Source organism: Garra rufa, chromosome 3 (genome assembly GCF_049309525.1).
Source record: "Garra rufa chromosome 3, GarRuf1.0, whole genome shotgun sequence".
NCBI lineage: Eukaryota > Metazoa > Chordata > Actinopteri > Cypriniformes > Cyprinidae > Garra > Garra rufa.
The window spans coordinates 49,322,868-49,340,112 of record NC_133363.1 but is presented as its reverse complement, the minus strand read 5'-3'; the positions used below and the strand labels follow the sequence as shown (position 1 = coordinate 49,340,112).

The following is a 17,245-nucleotide window of genomic DNA, read 5'->3' as shown; positions in this document are numbered from 1 at the left end:
AAGTCAAAGGCAAGCCAGTCTGCCTAGTCTGTGGGGATGCGCTTGCAGTGATGAAAAAGGCCAATATCGAGCGTCATTACATCTCGAAGCATGCTAAACTGAATGAGTTGCAAGGACAAATGCGCCTGGATAAAGTTAACGCTCTTCGGCGGAGTTTGGGTGCCCAACAAGCAGTTTTCACAAGACCGCATTCTGACCGAGAGAATGTTATTCGTACAAGTTTTGTAGTGAGCGAACTAATAGCTAAGAAACTGAAACCTCATTCAGACGGAGAGTTCGTGAAAGAGTGCCTTGTTGCCGCAGCGGAGCTGCTAGCGCCAGAAAAAGTGAAACTCTTCCAAAGTGTCAGTTTATCTCGAAGAACGGTCACAGAACGAATTACCGATATGGCGCAAGACATTGAAACAACACTGAATGACACCGGGAAAAAATTCCAGTTTTTCTCTCTGGCCTGTGATGAAACAACTGACATAACAAATACCGCCCAACTAGCGATCTTTGTGCGTGGAATTACTGATGAGTTTGAAACGACGGAGGAATTGCTGTCTTTGCAAGCCATGCATGGCACTACCAAAGGTGAGGATTTGTTTGAGCAAGTTGTTTTGGCAATGAACAAATTTCAATTACCATTTGAGAAGTTAAGTGGCCTTGCCACAGATGGAGCTCCAGCCATGCTTGGCCAGCAAAAGGGACTAACTGCATTGATCAAAAAAGAAATGAGTCGTCTTAATCTTGATCCAAGTGATTTAGTTGTATGCCACTGTATCATACATCAAGAGAGTCTGTGTGCACATTCCCTGAAGCTCCACAGTGTAATGACAACTGTCGTTTCCACCATAAATTTCATCAAAAGCAGAGGGCTAAACAGCCGGCAGTTCAAGGAGTTACTGAGTGATCTTGAGTCCGAGTATGGAGATCTGGTTTACCATTGTGAGGTGAGATGGCTAAGTCGCGCAGATATGCTTGAACGGTTTTACAAATTGAGGGAAGAAGTAAAACAATTCATGGAGATTAAGGGAAAACCTGTTGTGGAACTCAGTGATGACAAGTGGCTGTGTGATTTGGCCTTTATGGTGGATATAACCAAGCACCTGTCAGAGCTGAACGTCAAGCTCCAAGGTCCGAACCAGCTTCTCAGCTCTCTGCTTTCACACGTGAAATCATTTGAGGCAAAATTAAAGCTGTGGCAGTCGCAACTGGAAAAGAGTTGCACTGTGCATTTTCCTACTCTACAAGAGCACAAGCCTGCTATGACAACTGAGTATGCTGGTGAGTGTGCAAAACTGCTTCAGGCATTTGGCGAGAGGTTTCAGGACATAAAAAGTAAACAAAATGAACTGAAGATATTTGCCGTGCCATTTAACGTGGAACCATCTGAAGTACCTGACAACCTACAACACGAAATAATTGAGCTGCAAAGCAATGATGAGCTCAAAGCAAAGTATAACAACCTCCCTCTGCTTGAGTTCTATAAACTGTATGTACGTTCTGAGGATTTTCCCATTCTGAGGAGACATGCACTGAAGTTTGCATCTCTGTTTGGGACGACCTACTGCTGTGAGCAGTTCTTTTCAAAACTGACTCTTGCAAAGACTCGATTCCGCTCAAGACTGACTGACTCAAACTTGGAAAACCAGCTGCGAGTAGCATCGTCATCACTGCCATCTGACATCAAACGCCTCACCAAAGAGAAGCAGTTCCAACCATCGCATTAGAGAGGTTAGTGATATGTGTGTTCAATAAATTAGTATGGCCCTTAAAGGATGTTGCAAAAGTATAAATGGCCCTTGATAGAAAAAAGGTTCCCCACCCCTGTTCTAGAGGTTGTCTGAATCGTAGTTGATCTGTGCTCCATACGGACCAGGCCTAACGGTTTGGCACGCATGTGATCCGAGGATTATTTGCTAAATTTAAGCACTATAGACGTTTTTCCTGAACACGGAAGTAAGTCCGACTCTTAACTGAAAGAATGCTTTGCATTTCCGGTCTGCATTGTTTCTAGTCAAATTAGGGTATATTCCGAGCTAATAAACTAATGTTAAACCTATTAAAATGTTTTTAAAAAGCACATGGCTCCATAGCGCCATCACTTGGCAATGTCGCAATGACCGTCATTTGTCAGTGCCTCACTTTAATGAGTGTAGATGACACGAAGCAGCTGACGTTAGCTACATTAAAAACAGTGGACGCTATTTGAATGGGTTCCTATGGAAACCGGAACGCAAAAGCATTCAATCTGACTTTAGAATTCGTAATGGCGGCGCTCATCGTTTACTCAGGAAAAGGTTCTATAGAGTGGAAGTTTACATACTCAAGTGATTTTAAGAAGCAAAAGAACGCGATTCGATACTCCCTCGGTGTTGTGTTGGTACAGTCAGCCACACACATGGAGCGCGCACACGCAGAGAGGCTCATTTCAGACAGCGCGGGTACACCGCAACTGTAACCTCTTTCGAAACTCCTTGCGTTTGGACAGACCCATACACATAAAACTGTCACAAAATACCCGTCTCGACAAGCTTGATTGAACGAAAACAACCGAGTAAAAAAATCGAATATATATTATTGTATTGGATCCGTCCTTCACGTCTTAAAGGGACACTAGCCTATAAATACCTCATTAATGTTCATGAACAATAAAATACAGCTTTAGCAAAGATTAATCTATGTTTAATTTATACAGTGAAAACTAAACGGTGTTATTTTACATGTTTTTATTACATTTCTGTACCTAAATACTTGACCCATGATTCAAAAACCCTAATTCAGGGGTGCCTAACCCTGTTCTTGAGGTCTACCAGTAGTTCACTTGCAGAACAAACATTTACAGATAATGTACTCACCCCCTTGACATCCAAGATGTTCTTGTCTTTCTTAATTCAGTTGTAAAGATTTTGTTTTTTTGAGGAAAACATTTCAGGATTTCTCTCCATATAATGGACTTCTATGGTGCCCCCGAGTTTGAACTTCCAAAATGCAGTTTAAATGCAGCTTCAAAGGACTCTAAATGATCCTAGCTGAGGAAGAAGGGTCTTATCTAGCGAAACGATCGGTTATTTTCTAAAAACATTTACACACACAGGTAGACAAGACGAGCACTTGAGGTTAAAAAGTATATAAATTGTGTTGTTTTTTTTTTTTTTTTTTAGAAAATAACCAATGTTTTGCTAGATAAGACCCTTCTTTCCTCGGCTGTGATCGTTTAGAGCCCTTTGAAGCTGCATTTTGGAAGTTCAAACTCGCGGGCACCATAGAAGTCCATTATATGGAGAGAAATCCTGAAATGTTTTCCTCAAAAAACATAATTTCCTTACAACTGAAAAAAGAAAGACATGAACATCTTGAATGACTTATAAAGAATGTTTGTTGTTTGTTGTACATGTTTGTTCTGAAAGTGAACTACTCCTTTAAGTTCCAGCCCTGCTCCAACACAGCTGTCTGTAATTATCAAGAGATTCATTAGCTGGTTCAGATTTAGTTTGATTAGGTTTGGAGCTGAGCTTTGTAGGATGGTAGATCTCCAGGAACAGGGTTGGGCACCTCTGCTCTAATATGATCTGAACTGTGTTTTTTTTTTTTGTGATTCCTTAAATCACTAGTGACTTCACGCATTATTTAATCCCATTGGAGAGGTCACGCATGGGTTCATTTTTCATCTGTGTACTTTGGTTCAAAAAGGCAGGGTCTCATTTTCTATTCCAACTGTAAAATCGGCTGGCGTTGTTTTACCTTTCTTTTTTGTAAAGGGCGTTTGACTTGTGTTGTACATTTGCTTTATGAACACTGGGACGGTACTTTTGCCTACGTCATATGCGTGATTATGCAATGTGTGAGGTCAGGCTAGTGCAAGACAAGCATTTGCAGTTAAAAAGTATATAAATTGTGATTTGTTTTAGAAAGTGACCCATCGTTTTGTTAAATAAAAACGTACTCGGTTACTAACGTAACCTCGGTTCTCTCTAGAGAGGGAACGAGTACTGCGTAAGAAGTATCTTACGCTAGGGGAAAATCCTTTTCTGCGAGATATTGAAGCCAAAAATTATCCTTAATTTTGAAATAATGTAAAGCGCGTTGCAGCAGCATACAGACATAGGCGAAACAGCTTGCGCGCCTATTGGCTGCTCTGCGGCAACTGCAGCAGCCTATTAGAGCGAGGCCTGACGCGACGCCAGATCCAATGGGGGCATTTCGCGCCCTTTGCGTCGCTTCGCGCCCTTTTCGTAGCTTCCCGCCTAAAAGGGCGTGGTCTAGACCTATAAATATCGCTCATAGGCAGCTATTATCTGGTTTTTCATCATCAAAGCAACCAGAGCGTGCGCATGCACGGCAAGATACGCAGTACTCGTTCCCTCTCTAGAGAGAACCGAGGTTACGTTAGTAACCGAGTACGTTCTCTTACGAGAGGTCTCTCGTACTGCGTAAGAAGTATCTTACGCTAGGGGACCCAGTGTAAAACGCCGTGCATGCTGAGATCTGACACCAAAGACCCAAGGGCGAAAGCCCGGGGTTCATACAGTTCATAATCACCTATAGAACTCACAGGGAGTCCGGGGAAGAGGGAGGGGCAACGCCGCACTCTTCCACATAGTGCAGCGTCACTCAGACGCTAAGTAAACGTACATACAGGGCGGGGTTACGGCCTGAGCTGACGTAAGAATAAGGGTCTTCACACAGTTTGCTCAGACACATCTTGTGCTATCACTTTCACTGTCGACCCTAGAGCTGTGCTCAGTAGACGCAGCATTCCGAGCTGATAACATCAGGTCAGACAACACTGAACATCTAGACTGACAGCAATCTGGCCTGTAAGGCGGGAACCTCCAGGTTGTAAAACCTTATAAATGTAGACGGAGAGGCCCAGCCCGCCGCCGTACAAATATCTTGCAAGGCAATCCCACTCGACCACGCCCACGATGAGGCCACGCCCCTCGTGGAATGTGCTCTGACACCTAGCGGGCACTGCATGCCCTTGGAAGCATATGCCAACGCAATAGCATCAACTATCCATCTGGATAAGCTCTGTTTCGACGCGGCCAGTCCCTTGGGACGCCCGTAAAACGAAACAAAAAGCTGCTCTGTCTGTCTAAAAGCAGACGAGCGAGACACGTAAGCTCGTAATGCCCTGACTGGGCATAGGAGGCTCGCGTCCGTTTCCTCATCATTGACCGGTAGGGCTGACAGCGCGATGACCTGTGCCCTAAACGGTGTGTTGAGTGATTTTGGAACGTAACCATGTTTGTGTTTGAGTATGACTTTAGAGTCATTAGGTCCAAATTCCATGCACGTCGCGCTCACAGAGAGTGCGTGCAAATCCCCTATGCGCTTCACTGAAGCGAGAGCCAGCAGAAACACGGTCTTAAGAGACAGGTATTTCAAATCAATCGTCTGCAGAGGCTCGAATGGTCCACCTTTCATGGCCTCTAGTACCACAGAAAGGTCCCATACGGGGACTGTGGGAGGTCTGGGGGGATTTAGTCTTCTAGCTCCCTTCAGGAAGCGAATAACTAAATCGTTCCTTCCTATTGACTGACCTAGCGTTGTGCTCGAGAACGCTGTTATGGTCGCCACATAGACTTTGAGCGTGGACGGGGTTCTGCCCTTGTCCAGCAGCTCTTGTAGAAAGGAAAGCACCTCCATCACACCACAGTTAGTGGGTGACGAGCCGCGAGCTGCGCACCAGCCCGAAAACACTGACCATTTTGAGGAATAGAGCCGTCTCGTAGAAGGGGCTCTAGCCTGCGTGATCGTGTTTAATACTCCTTTAGGGAGTTCATCATATATTCGCTGGTGGCCCAGACATGAAGGGACCACAGCTCTGGGTGAGGATGCCAAATCGAGCCGCTGGCCTGAGAGAGAAGGACTCTCCTCACTGGTATCGGCCACGGGACAGTGCTCGTCAGCTGCATCAGCGCTGGGAACCAGGGCTGGTTTTCCCAAAACGGCGTTATCAGCAGTATTGAACATCCTTTTTCCCTGACCCCCTCTATCACCTGAGGTAGGAGAGAGACGGGGGGAAAAGCATAGAGATGACGGCGGGGCCATTCGTGGGCCAGCGCGTCTCTGCTTTTTGAGTAAAATTCCAGACAGTGAGCGTTGTTCGGAGACGCAAACAGGTCTACTTCCGCTCTGCCGAATTTCTTCCACAGTAGTTGTACTGTCTGTGGGTGTAGAGACCATTCGCCTGCTGGAACATTGTTCCTGGACAGTCTGTCTGGCCCTATGTTTAGAAGCCCCGGCACATGCGCTGCTTTCAGCGAGCGCAGGTTGCGCTGAGCCCATACCAGGAGGCGTTCTGCAAGTCTGTATAGGTTTTTGGACCTGAGACCGCCCTGGCGATTTATATAGGAAACCACTGACATGTTGTCCGAGCGGACTAATACATGGTTTCCTTTTATTTGGGGACAGAAGCGCATCAGCGCGTTCTGTACTGCCAACATTTCGAGGCAGTTGATATGCAGGAGCTTTTCCCGTTCTGACCACTGGCCAAAAAACGGTCTGCCCTCGAGCAGAGCCCCCCATCCCGAGGTGGACGCGTCCGTAGACACCACTTTTATTCTCGAGGAAGTCCCCAGGCTTACACCTAACTGGTACCAGTCGATTGCTCTCCACGGATTCAGGGCTGTGACACATTACTGATTGACCGTGATACGAAGCCGACCGGGCGCCCACGCTTGACGCGGGACGCACGCTTTCAGCCAGAGCTGCAGTGGGCGCATACATAGCAGACCCAGCTGCAGAACTGATGACGCTGAGGCCATGAGACCCAGCATTTTCTGAAATTTTTTTTTTTTTTTTTTTGAGCGGGACAGACGCGCCGCAGCGGAACGAGCCCGCTGTGCGCTGAATGTCTGCTGCGCGCTGTGGTGACAGCCGCGCTACCATTGACAGCGAGTCCAATTCTGTGCCCAGGAAGGAAGTTTTCTGACTGGGGGACAGTGAGCTCTTCGCCCAATTGACTCTGAGACCCAAATTCTCGAGGTGATCGAGTAACATGGTCGTATGCTGTACAAGCACTGAGCGAGACTGCGCTAGAATCAGCCAATCGTCCAAATAGTTCAGTATGCGCACGCCTTTCAGTCTGAGAGGAACGAGCGCTGCGTCCATGCACTTCGTAATGTACGGGGTGCCTGGGACAAACCGAACGGCAGGACTGTGTACTGATATGCCTGGCCCTCGAAGGCCAATCTCAAAAATCGCCTGTGACGTGACGCTATCTGTATTTGAAAATACGCGTCTTTCAGATCCACTGACACGAACCAGTCTCCTTGGCGAACTTGCGCGAGGATTTTTCTGGTCGTGAGCATCCTGAACCGACGCTTCACCAGCGCTTTGTTCAGTTGCCTTAGATCTAATATGGGTCTGTGACCCCCGTCTTTTTTCGGTACCAGGAAATATCTGCTGTACAGCCCCCCTTCGCTTTGAGCTTGAGAAAGGGGCTCTATGACCCCTTTGCTCAATAGTTTCGCCACTTCGGCTCGAAGCAGGTGTGCTGCTTCTGTCTGCATTGTGGTCTCGACGCGCGCTGTATAGCGGCGCGGGCGTCGGTGAAACTGTAGCGAATAGCCTCCTTTTATAATGTCCAGCACCCATTTCGAGACCCCTGGAAGCTTTTCCAATGCGTTTGCATGAATAGCTAGAGGCTGAATACGAAGCGCGCTCCGTTCTTTCATTAACGGAGTGGTTTCGGTATGCTGTGGCACCAGAGACGTGCTCGTGACATTCGGGGCGTGGGGCACGCTGATAGCGGGAACTATTATGTCTGTGTGTGTATGTGGTTGTGTGGCAACAGGCACATTTAACACACTGCAAACACCGTTCGCCTGCATACACGTTAGTTTCGTTTGTACAGAAACCTTTTGACGTGCATAATGTGATGTCTGTGGGCACTGTTAAGTGGACACGTTTACCACATGTGAAGCGCAATCGATCTGAGCCGATTTTATGCGCGCAGGGTCTGTATGACAGGTTGTGCTTGTGTGTAGAAATGGGCACTGGAGGAGTGGGCATTTTGTCTACATGTGAAACACCATCGGCCGTGGCCGGGACTCCAGAAAATACACTCTATTGGGGATTTATCTGGGTAGCCGTGAAAACAACCTTTGTGTGCAGGCAAGCGGGCGACAGAACCGGCTTGTTGGCTGCAGCAAACACTGGAACAGTCACATTTAACACACTCCAAACATCGTTCGCTTGCATGGAGCGAATGCACGCTGATTTCATGCAAAACGTGCTCGTGATATTTGAGGCATGGGGCACGCTGATAGCGGGAACTATTATGTCTGTGTGTGGATGTGGCTGTGGGGCAGCGGGCACATTTAACACACTCCAAACAACGTTCGCCTGCGTAGAGCGAATGCACTTTTGGTTTCGTTTTCACAGAAACCGTTTGACGTGCATAATGTGGTGTCTGTGGCCACTGTGAAGCGGGCATATTTACCACGTGTGAAGCGCAATCGATCTGAGTCGATTTTATGTGCGCTGTGCTTGTGTGTAGAGATGAGCACTGCTAGTGGGCATTCTTACACGTGAAACACCATCGGCCGTGGCCGGTTGTGAAGCGCAATCAATCTGTGTCGATTTTATGTGCGCTGTGCTTGTGTGTAACGTTAGAGATGAGCACTGGTTAGTGGGCATTCTTACGACACATGAAACACCATCGGCCGTGGCCGGGACACCAGACAATACACTTTATTGGGGGTTTATCTGTGTAGCCGTGGGAACGACTTTTGTGTGCAGGCAAACGGGCGACGGAGCCGGTTTGTTGGCTGCAGAAAACACTGGAACAGTCACATTTCCTGGAACTGGACGAGCGAATAACTTTGGTGGGGGTCCGGCAACAGCGGGACTCGTACACCGTCATTTTCCCAGTTGTGCTAGGACGATTTCGGAGGCTCAGGTTTCAACTCAATCCTGGGCCGCGGGCCGCGTCTGGCGGGGCGGCGGCCAGACGAGAAAAACGTCAGAAAGCGTTAACCACGGGTGCCTCTCAGCAACGGTGAGAGACCATGTCACGCAGCGCTGACGCGGCTAGGCGGTGGCGAAAGCGCGGCGAAGCAGGTTTGACATCTGACGGCAAGCTTTAGAGGGGAGGGCCGACTTAGCACGCCGTCCAGCGGAGGGCAGACATAAGTGGGCTGCTATCGCCTCTTCTGAGCAGCATGCGCGTTCCCGCTTTGGCGGGAAACGGAAATCCTCTTCCTCCTTCATGGCCCCCCTCGTCAGCGGCGTCGATGGAAGCGGTGGCAGACAGCGGCCGCTTTACGTCCGGAACAGAGGCTGACGAGGTCGATGAAGCAGGCGGGCGAACCGGCGAGCTTTGTCGGCTGGGGGAAGTGTCCGGGGCCCGCTGGGCACGGCGCTTTTTACGGCGCTACACCGCGGCGGGCGGGGGAGCAGTCTCAGTGAAGAAGGCAAGGCAAGTCCTCAGAGTCACCATTGGCATCTGCACGAGCCGTATGAAGGCATCTTTAAAAAGACGCTTTGCTCTTTTTAGAGAAACAGTGTGTATCGCAGCGGCGAAACACACTGTAGATTATAAAGGATATAGGCGCCGGAAAGCGCAGCAGGAAGGCACGGAAGGCGGCGTGGCCAGCAGCTTCAGTGGCTCGTCCCGCTGAGATGCTTGCAGTCAAACGGCGGCTTCTTATCCGGCTCCAGCGATGCGTGTGCTTCGCTTGAAGGATGAAAAATCAGATAATAGCTGCCTATGAGCGATATTTATAGGTCTAGACCACGCCCTTTTAGGCGGGAAGCTACGAAAAGGGCGCGAAGCGACGCAAAGGGCGCGAAATGCCCCCATTGGATCTGGTGTCGCGTCAGGCCTCGCTCTAATAGGCTGCTGCAGTTGCCGCAGAGCAGCCAATAGGCGCGCAAGCTGTTTCGCCTATGTCTGTATGCTGCTGCAACGCGCTTTACATTATTTCAAAATTAAGGATAATTTTTGGCTTCAATATCTCGCAGAAAAGGATTTTCCCCTAGCGTAAGATACTTCTTACGCAGTACGAGAGACCTCTCGTAAGAGAACCTTATTCCTCGCCAAGGATCGGGAGCCTTTTGAAGCTGCATTGAAACTGCAGTCCTTCAACCTGTCGGTCGACCATTGAAGTCCACTATATGGAGAAAAATCCTGAAATGTTTTCCACAAAAACCTTAATTTCTTCGTGATTGAAAAAAGACATGAACATCTCGGATGACATTGGGGTGAGTAAATTATCAGGATTTTTTTTTTTTTTTTCCGGGAAGTGACCTAATCCAAAAATGAAAATGTGAACATTTTCCTCATAGTTTACTTGCCCTCATGTATTACTCACCCAGATGTATTTGACTTTGTTCTTTTAACACAGAGATGTTTAGGAAAATAACCATCTGTGAGTCACTGAGTCAACAATCAGGGGTGTATGATTTAATGTCATGTTTGTTCTGCGTGGTTTTTGAAGCATCAATTTCTAAGCGTCCTATTCTATTCAATAATTAGGACTTAGAGATCCTAAATTTTTTTTTTTTTTTTTTGTTTCAGAAAAAGCCAAATACATCTGACTGCATGAGGGTGAGTGAATGATGAGAGCATTTTAATTTTTGGGTATATTGGGTAAATATTATTAATAATTAATAATATTGAGTTCATATTATTCATTTGAAATAGAGTGAAAATCAACAGGGTTATGCACAAAACGTTGACTTAAACATGTTTTCAGTTGTGTTTGAAACTACCTGGTTATTATGCTACATTAATTTTATATTAGGTAATACTTTCTTTCCACAAACAAAACATTGAATTCAGGCTCCTATGTATTTGCTTCTTTACTACCAACATAGGGAAATCATGCTTTGCTTACCACTGCTAAATATAAATGGCTGTTTATTAAGGTCAAGACAAACTATGAGGCCTGTGCAGAAGTGCCTCAAGCTCTTAAATCATCTCATTTGTGGATTGCTTGACTTTATAAAGAGGCGAACTGCATAATTTATTTTACTGGAATGATAGGGCAAATAATACTTGTTGTATTAGCTGTTGTTTATAAAAACGTAAATCCATAATAGAGGTTTAGAACCTGATCCCAGGTTCAGATGTCACGGGCAAACAAGACCTTTACATGAAAATGCATTTTCTTACCAGAGCTTAACCTGGGCATGTTTACTGATTCATCATTATAACATTGCAGTGTTTACGTTTTGCATTGAACGCACCGTTGTTTAGGAAACCTTTATTCTGCTCGGTGCCTACAGACCGGTTTTATTCCAGGATGTGTTACATCATAAGAGCTATTGTGCAAATAAGACTTTTTGTAAAGGTCTATGAATATTTTCATACCACCTTTTATAAACACCATTTTAACTGGTTGATATTAGTTAACTAAAACTAAAATCGAAACAAAGAACTAAAGGCATTAAAAACACAATTTTGTTACTTGAAATAAATGTTAACATTTATATAAATGTTAATTATTTTATCTTTTTTTTATTTAGTACTGACCTGAATAAGGTATTTCACATAAAATACATTTACATATAGTCCACAAGAGAAAATAATAGTAAAATGACCCCTTTTAAAAGTTTGCATACACTTGATTCTTAATAATGTGTTGTTACCTGAATGATCCATGACTGTGTTTTTTTTTTTTTTTTTTTTTTAGTGATAGTTGTTCATGAGTCCCTTGTTTTGGGACTTGGTAGTTAAACTACCCACTGTTCTTCACAAAAATCCTTCAGGGCCCACAAATTCTTTGGTTTCTCTGCATTTTTGTGTATTTGAACATTTTGAACTTTTCAACAACGACTATGATTTTGAGATCCATCTTTTCACACTGAGGACAACTGAGGGACTATGCAGTTATTAAAGAAGGTTCAAATGCTCGATGCTTTAGAGGAAAAACTGCATTAAGAGTCGGGGGTGAAAACTTTTAGAATTTGAAGATCGGGGTAAATTTTACTTATTTTGTCTTCTGGGACACATGTAAGTATCTCCTGTAGCTTCTGAAGGGCTTTACTAAATGCAAAAGAATATGATATTCAGGCAAAATAATAAAAATGTACACAAAATGGAGCATCAGTGAGCTTTTGAACCTTCTGTGATAGTTGCATACGAGTCCCTCAGGTCCTCAGTGGGAAAAGATGAATGTCAAAATCATACAATCATTGTTGGAAAGGGATCAAATACACAAAAACGCTGAAAACCCAAAGAATTTGTGGGACTTAATGGATTTTTCTGAAGAACTGCAGGCAGTTTAATTGTTCAGGACAAACAAGGGACTCATGAATAACTAGCACTAAACAAACAAAAAGAAAAAAACAGCTGTATTAAGAATCAAGTGTATGTAAACTTTTGAACAGGCTCATTTTTATAAATTCAACTATTATTTTCTTTCAGAGCAAACATATAAGCAGTGACGTCCTCATCTCTGTTATACCTGTGGTCACGCAGACTGGCGCTCCACCTAGAACGATGGCTTTTTTTTTGGTTTCCTCCCCTCTGTGAACAGCAGTGTATCAACACACACGTCTCCACACCCTCTGAAGACCAGGCTACAGGCAAGTACACCGGTTTTCTACACTTGTGTAAATAGTATGCATCAGTTGCTTTCTGTAGCATTCAATTTCAGTACTGTTCCTTTATCTGGATGATTTTTATTTGATTATTTTTAGATGATTTAGCTTTTTTTTTTAAGTTGTGGCACAGCAACAAATTGTCTAGAAAAGTACATTTGTGTTTTGTTTCTCAAACGCATGTCGAGATAGGACACATTTTTAATTGTAATTGTTGGAAGCACCACATCATATTTTAAAAATCATTTCCTTGCAATCTTATTTCCAGCTTTAGGCTGAATGTTTTCCATCTGTGAAACAAGAGAAGCCAGAGGCCATTTCCAAGTCAAATGAGGGGGGAAATGAAAAACCAGTTCTCTGACCTCACTTAGGCTTTCATTTTGTATTATTCTGCAGTCATTGACAACCATACCACTCTACTATTTTCCATCTCTTCTTCCTTTTTCTTTTGCATTGTGTGCTGGGGTGTGGGAGGGGATTGGCCCTGCAGGTGGAGAAGGGATTTTTCTTTTTCAGGCCAGATCACGTTTCACTGTAATTTCTGATTGTTGTGGAAATATTAGATCGTGGCAGAATCTTAGAGCTCTTTGCTGTCTTTTTTTATTAAAAGTGATGGAATGTAAAACCTCAATGTCTGGCTAGGTTCACAGACTTCAGTCTAGACGTTTGCTTTCGAAAGATACAACTGACTCAGAACGGCTTGAAGGTTAGATGCGCTGAGATATGCAAAAATTGGTAGTTGCGGAAAAATCTCAAATGAAAGCTTTTTACTCTCAAATGTCCAGTGTAATTTCAGTTTGAATTGCACTGCTATCTGTATTCTGCCCTCCAAAGGCAAAGCGCAGTAACTACACATTTGGTCAAAATTGAGTTAAGGCTTAAAATGGACTTTGGGACAATTGTTTTGTCTTGTGGAAAAGTCTCCTGGTTGAATTGTGTCCTGTTTCAGAGAAACAAGAGTTTCAACATGTTTGACTAGCTGGTGTAAAAACTTTAAAGGCATTTTTCTCAGTTTCCGTGTTGGCATAGTTACTGTACTTTGCCTTTGGATGGCAGTATTGTCAGATGAAATGCAGACAGTGATTTTATGTTTGTAGCTCAACTAGAATTAAAACTTATTATTATGATATGTGCATGTTACTTAAACGCATGCTTCTTTAAATATCTATCTGGATTTTTCCATGTGCTTTCTCAGGTCAGTTCATTATGGCACATGCAGCTGTAAGCATCCAGCCAGCCATGGTGGTGACCACTAATGTGGCAATGAACCAGTGGAGCAGTGGAGTGTGTGACTGCTGTGACGACATGGGCATCTGTAAGTGTGGGGTGGAGTAGGGAGGAGAAAAAGCAGGAAATAGACTATAGATGACATCTGTTTTTGCATGTGTGAGGAATGATGAGAGTAAAATGAGTTTGAGGATGTGAGATTGTGGATGATCTAAAAGCAGTTCAATGTCATCTGTTTTCCTGTGGCAGGTTGCTGTGGTTTCTGGTGTACATACTGCCTCATGTGTAAAACCAGTGAGGAGTTTGGAGAGTGTCTCTGTCTCCCCCTGCTGGAGATATGCTTTGGTGGCATGTTGCATCCTATTACACTCGCCATGAGGAGCAGTATGAGAGAGAGATTCCACATTAAGGTAATAACAGCATTTATTACTATACAAATATTAACTTTTAAAATAACAGTTTTCGATTGTAATATATTTAAAAATGTACTCATGTGATGGCAAAGCTGAGATCTCTGCAGCTATTATTACAGTCTTCAGTGTCACATGATATTTCAGAAATCATTCTAATATGCTGATTTTGACGTTTTTCTGATTAAACGTTTCTTATTATTATCAATGGTAAAACAGTTGTGATGATTCTCTGACAAACAGAAGGTTCAATTGAACAGAAAATAATTTAAATTAAAATATTTAAAATATATTATTCGTATCAATGTAAAAGTCTGTCACTTTTGATTAATGTAATTTAGCATTGTTGAATATAAGTGTTAATTCCTTTTTTAATGTTTTGAACAGTAGTTTTATTATAATTTATTTTTAATTAAATTGAATTAAATTTTAAATTCAAACATGACAATAAACACACACACACACACACAGAACTGTAGTGATTTGTAGGGCCCTAGGTTTAAATACTGAATAAATATATATTTATAAACAAAATTACCTACCACAAAAAGTGTTTATGATTTAGACAACCTTCTAGCGCTTATCCACCATATTTTCCCATAAGAGCATATTTTATGGGTCAATCTTCCTGTCTCATCCATGTCCAGCTATTTTTAGCTGTACAAAACAGCTCGTTTTGCTGCTTAATATTGCAAATTGGCATGTCTTACCATGTTATTTTAACGTATTACCTTAATTATGAACACAATTATGTAGTGCAGACAGTTTTACAGTTTACTGGACGTTGTTATTATTCTCGCTGTGAAAAAACACTGTGAAGTCCACATTTACATTTGAGGTTTCACTATATTGAAGAGAAAAACATTAAAGTCTTTTTTGTATCCCTGGACCACAAAACCAGTCTTAAGTAGCATGGGTGTTAAGTTGCGTGGCTCAAAAATTGTCCGAAGTTTAAACAGGGTATAGATTACTCCGTTTCAAGTTTTACTTAATTAAGTTTCACTCGATTTGATGTCCATTTCTCTTTCATGAAGGGTTCGATACAAGATGACTGCTGTGTGGTGGCCTGCTGCCCTGTGTGCGTCTGGTGTCAGATGGCGAGAGAGCTGAAAGCTCGACGGCACAACCTAGTGGTCATTAACCCTGCCGTCAACCCGGTTCACCAGCAGCCGCAAGCCTTTAACCAGCCAACTCAAGCCATCAATACCGGCTACCAGCCTATGCACCCCGTCAACCCTGGCTACTAACGACCTCAGTGCATATGAGCACACCTGCGTTCCTTTAACCTTAAGCTCCCCAAAGAGCAAAATCTGCTGTTTTGTTGAAATGATATAGTGAAAATTACACGGTCAAGATGTAATTTTAATATTTATACCTAGCCTACCTGTTCAACAATGCCAATATTTGTACTGAACAAAACAATATTGATTTTTTCTATTTTTTTTAGTAATTTTCTTTATAGACAAATTGCCAAATGTAGTAAAGAATATATATTAAATATATATATATAATGCAAAGATTGGTTGTAAACCTGTATAAGTAAATAAATAATATATTTCCTCATAAAATAGTTTGTTTCTCCTGTGTGCATCACCAGTGTCACTTTCAGTCTAATATAGGCTATGCTAAAAAGTCTAGTCAGACAATCACAGCAATCGCTGTATGTGTCTGTAATTGGGCTGTTGTATCTTGTCCAAACAGTTTCAACACAGAACTCATGTGGAGAGTTTAATTAGACACGAAAATTAGTCATAGGGGAATCTGGAAGGAAGGACTAATATGCAGAAAACAACTGACATGTAGCCAACACGTAATTGCGGTAACAAGCAAATCCTCGCGGGGGGGGGGGGAAGAAGGGGGGGAAAGAGAAAAAGAAAGAAAAGAGAGAGAGAAAAGGAAAAAATTAGGAGAAAAGAAGTGAAAGGGAATTTTATCTCTTTGTCCTTTAAAGCAATGTTTTTGGAGTTTATATTTACAATAAACTATCTGAAAAAAAAATGTTTTCTCTATTTTCCTGTACATTTATATGGGAGTAAGGATGATCACAAGCTTCCCAGTTCATATTACAGTGTTGCCATACATTGAAGTGTTTACTGAATGTTTTATTTATCAGTAATTATCACATAAATGATGTCCAAATGAATGAAATCATTTTTGAAATGACAAAGTAATATTTTATTAGATTTATATTACTGATTATTGATATTTTATTCAAAGTTTACTTTAAATATATTTCGGCTGTAGTTGTGTTCTAAAACTTATAGTACAAAAAAATTGTACATTTATTTATTAAATCATCCCAAATTGTATCAACATTTTTAAAAGGGCGTATAACTGTTTAATGATACTGTAATAATGACAAACAAAAAGAGTTATTTGATCATGACCAAACTTTTATTTTTCAATCAGTCATAGCCAATTATTCATTATTCTTTTTTTTTTTTTTTACATTTTTATTCTTATAGTTATGTTGCATGTGCAGAAAACAGAATAATACCTCTTAACAATACTTTCTACAGAAAACAGAGCTATACATATAAACAAAACCGTCCAATGTCCATGGCTCTTGTGCATTAACTGCAAGTGAAAAGAACAGAAAGCACAACACAATACAAATGAATAAAACTTTAAAATATGAATGACTCCTGTGCATGTTTTGCAAGTGCTAAAGAACAGAAAACAAAACTATACTATTAAATAAAACTGTCTTAATGTCCATGGCACTAGTGCATTCATTGCAAGTGAAAAAGAACAGAAAGCAGAAAACAATACACATAAATAAAACTTTATCCCCTTTCTTTTTTGGACTCTTATGGATGGCACAGAGCTTGAAATGGTCTCTATCAGGCGACAACAATCTGGCCACTGGGCACGTGGGGCAGCGGTGGTGAATGTCTGCCTCTTCACGCTCTCCAATCCCGAAATCCAGCAGGTTCTGCCAACTATATTGCTCACCTAAGCAGAGAGAACATATAATACAAGGCAAATGAGAAAACAAAACAAGTGGTAGTGTTAACATATGACAGGTCAAGAAGAGAAACTGACCTGATGGTTGGTGAGAGCCA

The 17,245-nt window shown here is 42.8% G+C and overlaps 2 protein-coding genes across 2 annotated transcripts; both read left to right on the top strand.

The window, feature by feature from the left end:
- The first annotated feature begins 50 nt into the window (after positions 1 to 50).
- Positions 51 to 1,715, top strand: LOC141331598 (general transcription factor II-I repeat domain-containing protein 2A-like). The gene has a single exon (XM_073836645.1). The coding sequence runs from the start codon at positions 51 to 53 to the stop codon at positions 1,713 to 1,715; it is 1,665 nt and encodes a 554-aa protein (XP_073692746.1).
- A 12,026-nt stretch (positions 1,716 to 13,741) lies between these two features.
- LOC141331303 (cornifelin homolog) lies at positions 13,742 to 15,726 on the top strand. The gene is made up of 3 exons (XM_073836322.1): positions 13,742 to 13,858; positions 14,020 to 14,180; positions 15,215 to 15,726. Exons 1-3 carry the CDS (start codon positions 13,750 to 13,752, stop codon positions 15,425 to 15,427), a joined length of 483 nt encoding a protein of 160 aa, XP_073692423.1. The 5' UTR covers positions 13,742 to 13,749; the 3' UTR covers positions 15,428 to 15,726.
- Positions 15,727 to 17,245: the final 1,519 nt, after the last annotated feature.